This window comes from Pseudophryne corroboree, chromosome 2 (genome assembly GCF_028390025.1).
Source record: "Pseudophryne corroboree isolate aPseCor3 chromosome 2, aPseCor3.hap2, whole genome shotgun sequence".
In the NCBI taxonomy this organism is placed as follows: domain Eukaryota; kingdom Metazoa; phylum Chordata; class Amphibia; order Anura; family Myobatrachidae; genus Pseudophryne; species Pseudophryne corroboree.
Window position 1 is genome coordinate 274,305,095 of NC_086445.1, and position 11,409 is coordinate 274,316,503.

At 41.8% G+C, this 11,409-nt stretch overlaps 1 protein-coding gene across 1 annotated transcript in view; it reads left to right on the forward strand.

Annotated features, from left to right (window-relative positions):
- ERICH6B (glutamate rich 6B) overlaps positions 1 to 10,950 on the forward strand; it is a 385,650-nt gene extending 374,700 nt beyond the window's left edge. Inside the window, exons 14-15 of the mRNA XM_063952820.1 lie at positions 4,808 to 5,036; positions 9,309 to 10,950. Coding sequence (XP_063808890.1) covers positions 4,808 to 5,036; positions 9,309 to 9,530 — 451 coding nt within the window. The 3' untranslated portion in view covers positions 9,531 to 10,950. The remainder of the gene's footprint in view (positions 1 to 4,807; positions 5,037 to 9,308) is intronic.
- Positions 10,951 to 11,409: the final 459 nt, after the last annotated feature.

Sequence of the window (11,409 nt, forward strand, 5' to 3'; positions counted from 1 at the left end):
AGTCAGTGACAAGTTCAAAAACTTTGGGTGACAGCGGAAGCAGTCCACTGACCAGTAAATCCCTTCCTCTTGTAACCAAGCTCACGCAAACCACCCCACCAACTCCCTCAGTGTCAATTTCCTCCTTCCCCAGGAATGCCAATAGTCCTGCAGGCCATGTCACTGGCAATTCTGACGATTCCTCTCCTGCCTGGGATTCCTCCGATGCATCCTTGCGTGTAACGCCTACTGCTGCTGGCGCTGCTGTTGTTGCTGCTGGGAGTCGATGGTCATCCCAGAGGGGAAGTCGTAAGCCCACTTGTACTACTTCCAGTAAGCAATTGACTGTTCAACAGTCCTTTGCGAGGAAGATGAAATATCACAGCAGTCATCCTGCTGCAAAGCGGATAACTGAGGCCTTGACAACTATGTTGGTGTTAGACGTGCGTCCGGTATCCGCCGTTAGTTCACAGGGAACTAGACAATTTATTGAGGCAGTGTGCCCCCGTTACCAAATACCATCTAGGTTCCACTTCTCTAGGCAGGCGATACCGAGAATGTACACGGACGTCAGAAAAAGACTCACCAGTGTCCTAAAAAATGCAGTTGTACCCAATGTCCACTTAACCACGGACATGTGGACAAGTGGAGCAGGGCAGGGTCAGGACTATATGACTGTGACAGCCCACTGGGTAGATGTATGGACTCCCGCCGCAAGAACAGCAGCGGCGGCACCAGTAGCAGCATCTCGCAAACGCCAACTCTTTCCTAGGCAGGCTACGCTTTGTATCACCGCTTTCCAGAATACGCACACAGCTGAAAACCTCTTACGGCAACTGAGGAAGATCATCGCGGAATGGCTTACCCCAATTGGACTCTCCTGTGGATTTGTGGCATCGGACAACGCCAGCAATATTGTGTGTGCATTAAATATGGGCAAATTCCAGCACGTCCCATGTTTTGCACATACCTTGAATTTGGTGGTGCAGAATTTTTTTAAAAACGACAGGGGCGTGCAAGAGATGCTGTCGGTGGCCAGAAGAATTGCGGGACACTTTCGGCGTACAGGCACCACGTACAGAAGACTGGAGCACCACCAAAAACTACTGAACCTGCCCTGCCATCATCTGAAGCAAGAAGTGGTAACGAGGTGGAATTCAACCCTCTATATGCTTCAGAGGTTGGAGGAGCAGCAAAAGGCCATTCAAGCCTATACAATTGAGCACGATATAGTAGGTGGAATGCACCTGTCTCAGGCGCAGTGGAGAATGATTTCAACGTTGTGCAAGGTTCTGATGCCCTTTGAACTTGCCACACGTGAAGTCAGTTCAGACACTGCCAGCCTGAGTCAGGTCATTCCCCTCATCAGGCTTTTGCAGAAGAAGCTGGAGACATTGAAGGAGGAGCTAACACGGAGCGATTCCGCTAGGCATGTGGGACTTGTGGATGGAGCCCTTAATTCGCTTAACAAGGATTCACGGGTGGTCAATCTGTTGAAATCAGAGCACTACATTTTGGCCACCGTGCTCGATCCTAGATTTAAAGCCTACCTTGGATCTCTCTTTCCGGCAGACACAAGTCTGCTGGGGTTGAAAGACCTGCTGGTGACAAAATTGTCAAGTCAAGCGGAACGCGACCTGTCAACATCTCCTCCTTCACATTCTCCCGCAACTGGCGGTGCGAGGAAAAGGCTCAGAATTCCGAGCCCACCCGCTGGCGGTGATGCAGGGCAGTCTGGAGCGACTGCTGATGCTGACATCTGGTCCGGACTGAAGGACCTGACAACGATTACGGACATGTCGTCTACTGTCACTGCATATGATTCTCTCAACATTGATAGAATGGTGGAGGATTATATGAGTGACCGCATCCAAGTAGGCACGTCACACAGTCCGTACTTATACTGGCAGGAAAAAGAGGCAATTTGGAGGCCCTTGCACAAACTGGCTTTATTCTACCTAAGTTGCCCTCCCACAAGTGTGTACTCCGAAAGAGTGTTTAGTGCCGCCGCTCACCTTGTCAGCAATCGGCGTACGAGGTTACATCCAGAAAATGTGGAGAAGATGATGTTCATTAAAATGAATTATAATCAATTCCACCGCGGAGACATTGACCAGCAGCAATTGCCTCCACAAAGTACACAGGGAGCTGAGATGGTGGATTCCAGTGGGGACGAATTGATAATCTGTGAGGAGGGGGATGTACACGGTGATATATCGGAGGGTGATGATGAGGTGGACATCTTGCCTCTGTAGAGCCAGTTTGTGCAAGGAGAGATTAATTGCTTCTTTTTTGGGGGGGGTCCAAACCAACCCGTCATATCAGTCACAGTCGTTTGGCAGACCCTGTCACTGAAATGATGGGTTGGTTAAAGTGTGCATGTCCTGTTTTGTTTATACAACATAAGGGTGGGTGGGAGGGCCCAAGGACAATTCCATCTTGCACCTCTTTTTTCTTTTCTTTTTCTTTGCATCATGTGCTGATTGGGGAGGGTTTTTTGGAAGGGACATCCTGCGTGACACTGCAGTGCCACTCCTAAATGGGCCCGGTGTTTGTGTCGGCCACTAGGGTCGCTAATCTTACTCACACAGTCAGCTACCTCATTGCGCCTCTTTTTTTCTTTGCGTCATGTGCTGTTTGGGGAGGGTTTTTTGGAAGGGACATCCTGCGTGACACTGCAGTGCCACTCCTAGATGGGCCCGGTGTTTGTGTCGGCCACTAGGGTCGCTAATCTTACTCACACAGCTACCTCATTGCGCCTCTTTTTTTCTTTGCATCATGTGCTGTTTGGGGAGGGTTTTTTGGAAGGGACATCCTGCGTGACACTGCAGTGCCACTCCTAGATGGGCCCGGTGTTTGTGTCGGCCACTAGGGTCGCTAATCTTACTCACACAGCTACCTCATTGCGCCTCTTTTTTTCTTTGCGTCATGTGCTGTTTGGGGAGGGTTTTTTGGAAGGGCCATCCTGCGTGACACTGCAGTGCCACTCCTAGATGGGCCCGGTGTTTGTGTCGGCCACTAGGGTCGCTAATCTTACTCACACAGCTACCTCATTGCGCCTCTTTTTTTCTTTGCGTCATGTGCTGTTTGGGGAGGGTTTTTTGGAAGGGACATCCTGCGTGACACTGCAGTGCCACTCCTAGATGGGCCCGGTGTTTGTGTCGGCCACTAGGGTCGCTTATCTTACTCACACAGCGACCTCGGTGCAAATTTTAGGACTAAAAATAATATTGTGAGGTGTGAGGTATTCAGAATAGACTGAAAATGAGTGTAAATTATGGTTTTTGAGGTTAATAATACTTTGGGATCAAAATGACCCCCAAATTCTATGATTTAAGCTGTTTTTTAGTGTTTTTTGACAAAAACACCCGAATCCAAAACACACCCGAATCCGACAAAAAAAATTCGGTGAGGTTTTGCCAAAACGCGTTCGAACCCAAAACACGGCCGCGGAACCGAACCCAAAACCAAAACACAAAACCCGAAAAATTTCAGGCGCTCATCTCTAGTTTGTGTACATTGAGCCATCAAAAAACGAAGGTTTCACTATCTCACTCTCACTCAAAAAAGTCCGTATTTCGGAATATTCCGTATTTCGGAATATTTGGATATGGGATACTCAACCTGTATATACTATTATAAAGTAATATTGTAAATACTATTTATCTGTTTCCTTCACTTTTAAAGGAAGGGATACAATAAATATCAAATTAAAGTATAATATTATAAAAATAAATGAATGTTAATTTGTTATGAAATAGGCATTCAGACATCATAAATAAATATATCAAAGAGGAAGAATAGAAATGTTGCCTCAACTTCAGTGTTGTCATACCTTGTACTATATGTTCTGTAAACTTAATTTTCCATTTATGCTGTGACTTCCACCTCACCCTGTGCTGAGTAAAAAGTTTATTTAATGCGACATTACAGTACATCAATTAATAGAACCAATGTAATATGGTTGCTATGTTTAGATATTTTGGTGACTGGTTCAGCACACAGCATTAAAAAGATAGGTAATTATCTGGTTGGTTAGAGAATGAATATCAAATTGTCTGTTTTCTTAAGTATGCAAAAAAACTACTCTTTTACAAAATTAAAAAAGATATTTATACATCCTACTAAAACATTTTTTAATAGGATATAGGGGCATATTTAATAGTGAGTGATATTTTTGTTAGCACTCGTTACAAATATTAACATTCCTAATCTAAATAAGGGTCCAACCAATTAGCTCCTGTCATTTTTCAAACACTTGACAGGCTGGAGCACCATTGGCTGGAGATTAGTAACAAACTACAATAAATATGCCCCATAGTGTTAAATCATATTGTCTTTCCATGGAATATAGTTGAACATTTTCAGATTCCTCCAATTTAATTCATTACCTCCATAACTAAAATCATTTATACATTTAAATAGTGCCCCTATGAGGGGGCATGTAAAATGACAGATAGAAGCTGGATGGTTAGTACTTTATCTATCTCTCCACTTTATCTTTCTCCAAGCTTTGATAAATTTTCCCCTGTGTGAACTGGATTCTGTACAATGATAATTACATAGGATACAGCTTAAATGGAACAGCATAACACACATGACCTCCGAATCTTTCTTTTTATTGTGGGATTTAGAACTAAGACAAAATTATGGGGTGGTTTCATGCTCTCTGGAAACTTCATGACAGTGTGGTATCTTTGTTTCTGAATCCCAAAAATGTGAGTACTTGAACTGCTATTAACGTTTCATAGCAAAAACATGAACTATTGTTATCCAGATTCTGATTTTCATTACTAGCAATTGTTGACATGTAATATCTGTGCATAAGGACTGTGCTGGATCCTTTCGGTGGCTTTTACTTTGATGAGAGTGGGACATGGAAGAAACATTGGACTTGGTGGGATGTCAGCCAGCATGTGCATGCTCCCCCCTTTCAGTCAATCACTTTGAAGCTAAATCCCAATGTTGAAGTTAAAATGTTAACCCAAGATCAAATCTACCTTTCATTCACAAAAGAGAAAGAGAGAGTTACATTCAACGTTGGGTCTAAACTTATGGTAAGTCATATTACAATTTCAGGTATGGGTTTGATATGTCCTTGTAAAACTTTATTAAGGTCTTAAGAATAATTGTACTATAGAGGAGGAAAGTCACTGACAAAAGCTCTGTGCTATATGGTATGGGGGTATTTTATAAATCTGGAGGAAGCAAAAAGTGGTGGCACTTATTATAGAAGTAAAATCACTCCATATTCTATTGTACTTGATATCCAAGTGGTGGCTCTTTACAGAACAGAAAGATTATTACATACATTTTACAACAGCTTACTGTACCTCCCTTTTCTGCATCCTCCAAATTATACAATTGCCCCTATGTAGTGCCTACTGTATATGTAAAACAAAGACAGTATTTTTCAACTAATCCTTTAACCACTTGCTTGGCATGGTTTGTGACCACACCAGGCAGTGCGTTATCTGATCTGGTTGCAAGTGATGCAACCAGCCAGATACACAGCACGGGTGGCTGCAGGAAGAGAGTCTTCCTGCAGCTGCTGCTCTCAAAGGGACCTCCCGGTCTCTCTGCTTCCCTGCACCCTCCTCCAGTGCCTGCCGTGCCGCTGATAGCTGCTGATCAGTCAGCTCGGCAGGACCACCCACCGCTAATGTCAGCAGGCGCTGAGGAAATGTAATTTACCCCCCATCCCATCAGTATGTACCTGGTGGCTGCTGCCACTGGGAAAATGAAAGTTGCAAAGTTACCGATGTTATTGATATTATTAATTACATTTTACTTATAAGATGCCACAAGTGGTTCACAGCCCCGTACATACAGCAAACATTAGAACAATACTGTGTACATAGAACTTAACATTACAGTAACTGAAAAACTAAAACAGAGCACAGGTAGCAATTAGCACCACAGTTCTTAGTATACAATGCCGCAGAGATGTAAGGAAACAAAGGAGTAATCAGCATACTACTAGGGCTTGGCAGCCATTGAAAGGGATACATCGGTATACTACTAGTATACAATGCAGCAGAGATGTAAGGAAACAAAGGAGTAATCGGCATACTACTAGGGGTTGGCAGCCATTGAAAGGGATACATCAGCATACTACTAGTATACAGTGCAGCAGAGGTGTAAGGAAACAAAGGAGTAATCGGCATACTACTAGGGGTTGGCAGCCATTGAAAGGGATAAAAGGTTATGAGCAAGAGGAGATGCAGGCAGGGATAGTCGCAGAGTAGGGTAGAACTGTGCAAGAGAATAGGGCTGTGAGAACAGGAGGGAAGGAGCTTAAAAATCTAGAGGGAGTATGGAAACAGACATATGACATTAGGTTTGAGCAAGCCGAAGGTGGCCTGATGGCAGGAAGTAAGTGAGGCAAAGATGGCCAAGGCATGAGGCAGGGGGAAAGGGGAGTGGCCTCCAGACTAAGTTATGCAGAAGGGTATGCTTTGATGAACAGGTGGGTTTTCAGTGCCCATTTGAAGCTTTGCAAGGTTGGAGACCGTATAATAAAGCGTGGGAGTTCTTTCCAGTGAAAAATCTTGGATTCGCGCATGGGATGCAGTGACCAGGGTAGAGGAGAGGCAACGGTCATTGTCCAACCGGAGCGGGCGGGAGGGAGTAAGTAGTGAGATAAGGTTAGAGATGTAGGAAGTAGTAGAGATATGGCTTTGTATGTGAGAGTGAGGAGTTTGAAGAGGATTCTCTATGGGAATGGGAGCCAGTGCAGGTTTTATTGAAGGGGAGTGGCAGATGTGGAGACTTGGGAGAGGAAGATATTCTAGCTGCCGAGTTGGGTACAGACTGGATGGGAGCGAGATGGGAGCGTGGGAGGCCAGTGAAGAGAATGTTGCAATAGTTGAGCCATGAGATGACCAGTGAGTGGATAAGTGATAAGTGCAAGTGATGTTGCATAGCTGGACCCAACAGGATTGAGTCAGAGATTGGACGTGTGGGACAAAGGACAGGGATTAGTCAAAAGTGATGCCCAAGCAGCGCTGGGTGGAAAATTATTTTAAATAAAATAATTTTGGATAAGTTTAAATGCATGTTATTCACCTAATTCGCTCATTAAAAATTACGACAATTTGTGACCATTTTTTTTTTAAAGTTAAGAGGTTAAATGACTTTTAGTTTTGCCATTTTTATCTTTGCATCTTCTTAGCACTTATCAGTGAAGACTTATGGATGGCATTCTCCCCAAACATAGAAAGCTGTCAGTAATATATTGGCGGATAATGACTCTAATAACACTTTATTAATACGCTAGCAGCTCCAAAGACATCGGTCAACAAAAAATATTTTTTTGAGTCTTTATTTTAATTACTATTTTTTTATTCTCTATATCGAACAATAACCAAAACCTTTATTTATTTTTGAAAAACTTTGCTTTTATCTCTTTTACAATGATCAATAAATATTGAAGTTTCTGAATGACCAAATAAAGAGAAGCATGTTTTAGTAAGTAAGGGAGGGGATGAGCGGGGGGAAAGCAAGTGGTATTCTGACCCTCATTACACGTAAGCAGTGTGTAATTCAGATAGATAAACCATGTACATCTCTCAATGCACAGACGATGAGATTTCTGGAACTGTAAACCTTTTATTAATACAGACTGGAATGATTGTCCATATAATATAGCTGTAGTTCTGTAACAAATAAGAGAATAAACAGTGCATGGAAATAAGATATAAGTATCTGAGGTAGAGGAGACTTAACACAGCCTGTCAGCAACTCATAAACAGACAACTGAGTAGAAACAAAAATGGAGGATCTTACCCTTTGACCTGTCACATGGCAAAAGGCAGCTAAGCATATACAAACAAATGCAGAAAAGATAACATGCGTACCTATTCGGAAGAGCAAGGTGAACGTTTCCATCAAGATGTGATGGACTTTGAACATCATTATCAGGGGCAATACAATGTGAGTATGATGGGGGATTATATTTGGGGTCTAATACGAGAAAGTCCATACAATTACAGAAGAAATCCAAAAAATATTTGTTTCTAAACTTGTTTTATATATTCTGTTACAGTAGTTGTTTGTTTTAAAAAAAATAAAAAAATAAAAGTAATTCAAATTCATAACAAAAGTTTGTTTTATTTTTACATACAATAAAGTTATGAAAACAGGGAAATTTTCTTAAAATATGTAATTTCATTCTGATAGCTACAAAGCAAACTTTTTCGGGTAAAACATTTTTTTTTAATTAGTAATGTGGAAGAAATGAAAGTCAGATATGCAGAACCCAGACTAAAAATTTGTGGTGACCGGTGTAATCAAACTAATTCTGACTAGTGGTGCCATAAATTAGACTCCTAACAAACTGAAAGTTCAGTGGTGTACATAAAGATATAATTAACAAGTGGGCCCTATACTTTTAACATATCACTATTAAGTTCTGCAAAACAAAAAAACACATGCAACACAGAGTAAACTTCCTCTCCAATACATACCCCACATAATAGACAGCGCATATAGGGGGTCATTCCGAGTTGATCGCTCGCTAGCAGTTTTTAGCAGCCATGCAAACAATTGTCGCCGCCCACTGGGGAGTGTATTTTCGCTTTGCAGAAGAGCGAACGCTTGTGCAGCAGAGCATCTGCAAAATCTTTTTGTGCAAAACAAGAGCAGCCCTGTAGTTACTCTTCATGTGCGTTGATTCTAATGACGGAGGGACGGCTTTTGACGTCACACACCTGCCCAGCGAAAGCCCAGCCACGCCTGTGTTTTTTCTGCCACGCCTGCATTTTTCTAAGCACTCCCTGAAAACGGTCAGTTGACACCCAGAAACGCCCTCTTTCTGTCAATCTCCTTGCGGCCGGCTATGCGATTGGAATCGTTGCTAGAACCAGTGCAAAACCACAATGGACTTTGTACCCGTACGACGTGGATGCGCATTGCGGAGCATGCACAGATTAGCCTTTTTTTGACTGATCGCTACGCAGTGAACAACGGCAGCTAGCGATCAACTCGAAATTACCCCCCTAGTGTTTCCCCAACTACTGGCAAGAAGACAAGGGTAGGATTTTGGAGGGGGGTTCAGTGCTCATCAAGCAATTATTAGACTCTTTAACTTAACTCAGTGGTTCCCAAAACCAGTTCTCAAGGCACCCTACCACTGTTGGATAAATCAAAATGCGTCAGTTACTAATTAAGTCACCCCTACTCAAGCGTGGATATCCTTATAACCATTCAACTGTTGTACTATTCTTCTGCCCTTTAATTATGCAACTATCCTTTTGACCTTCAATTACACTCTTAAAATATTATTACAATTATTGTGTTGCCATTGTAATTTTTCCTTATTGTTGTAGTTAAAAGATCCGAAGAATATCTTCCAACTGAAGACATGGATTGATGAGACTGAATGGTACCTGTATTCAAAAAGACATCAAACCTACAGTCTATTAAATAGGATGAAGAATTTGCTGAGAATTTCAAATAGTTCTCAAAGCACATTTGAGACAATGCAAAAATATATTTGCCAGGTACAAAAATCATTAAACTACATTAGTGGACTTGTAAGCAAGAAATAGACTGTTCTAAAGTGCAAAAAATGGAAGTAATACAGGAAAATATGTCCTCTATGAAGACCCATCAACCCCCACCGCAGTAGAAACTTCACATCAAAATCTGATTCACAGAATGTGCAGAATAAGAAGAAAGAAGCATCAAATAGAAGTAAAAAGCAGAAAAGAACATTGAAAAAGTAACAGAAATACAAATAGACTTAAAAGGTGTATTTCTCAGTATGTTCAATAATCTTATATTCTGTTATTGTATTAGTACCCAGTGATAATTACAAGTTTAACATACTGCAGACTGGTGCAGACAGACATTTGGTGAACGTTATAGGAGGATTGATTATTATTGTCCGTATAGGAGTATGAGATATAAAGGCTAATGGAACACTAAAGCCAGCAAGATTTAATTGAAATAACAGTAGTTTAAAAAGCTACAACTTTGATGAACCATTCATCTATGCATATAAGAAATATAATCTGAGTAACACCTATGATAGGTGTTGAGAGAGTATTATCCTCTCTGTGACAAACAGTATATGTTGATATTTACTGGAGATAGCATGCATTAGATGATAATAGATGAAATTCACAGTGCCTTCTGTATTTTCAATACCACAATAGCAAAGCGTCAGTAACCCCTGAACCGGCTGCACTGATCTGAGTATTATTAGCCAGCATCTGAGGCGAATGAGACACAGTGCATATTGACTGGCCTAATCTATATTTCCATTGACTAGCATCAGTAATGGTCTCTCAACACGCATATAATGCTGTAGCACATGCGTGGTAGCAGAACCACGAAGTTTGCTATATAGTCTTGCCTTTTACACACTCTGTACTCTTTTCAACACCAGAGCAGGTTCAGTGTCAGTAGCTCTCTCATTGGCTGCACTGACCCTTGGGTCACCAACCAAAAGCAGAAGTGAATGAGACACTCTCCGTTGATGCTCTGGAACTGTCTATGACTCTAGAGACTGGCACAAGCAAGGGTCTCTCACCTACGTATATAATGCAATAGCACATACGAGGCAGCAGAACCAAGAAATATGCCTTAAGGTCTTGACTAATTCTCTGCTGGTGTCATTCATAAATTTACTCTCCATTAATTGAGAGGGCTAAGGCCCGTCGGAGTTTATAGATTACTTGTACCTTTTATTTTGTTACATGTTGTATTGTATGTAATGTGTTTATATTTCGCCTTTTTAGATAAAGAGAGTACAATCTCCAAACCATTTTAATTATTGATCTACAATAAAAGTTAAGTTTCAATAGATTGTTTTTCTATTTCTATCTTTCCCCCTTTTTTTCTTTCCCTATTATTGATCCAATGGTGTAGCACATGCATTCGAACACCAATTGAGTGCCCCATTATAGGAGAGTTCTTGTTTACCTTCCTTGGTAAAGTTCTGTATAAAAAATTTGGTGAACGTTTTCAGAAAAGTAGCTGCTCTTTTCTGTTAGTGATGTGAGAGGTTAAAGTACTGCAGTACCTAAACTAACGACTGTCTTGTGCTTTATTGTTTTGTTATGCTGATAATACCCTGGGTCATTTTATACCATTATAGCCCATCTGCATCTTCAGTCCAAACTAATCAAGGGTTCACTTAGAGTTATGATATACATTATACAATTATCTAGGTGGTGAGTTTGATATTGGCAGATAGTCCAGATAATTCTACTGCTGTGTCGGACTGGGGCATGAAGGGCCCACCGGGGGAATGCAGTGATAGGGGCCCATACTTAAGGGTGTGGCCAGCCTACAAAGGGGGTGTGGGCAGCCTCCACAGAGGCTTGACATACACAATAGTCTAGTGCAGTGTAATGCGACATACTGTATCTACCATGTATAATACAAGTGCACAGTCTGGAACCTGATCCCTAGAGGAAGGAG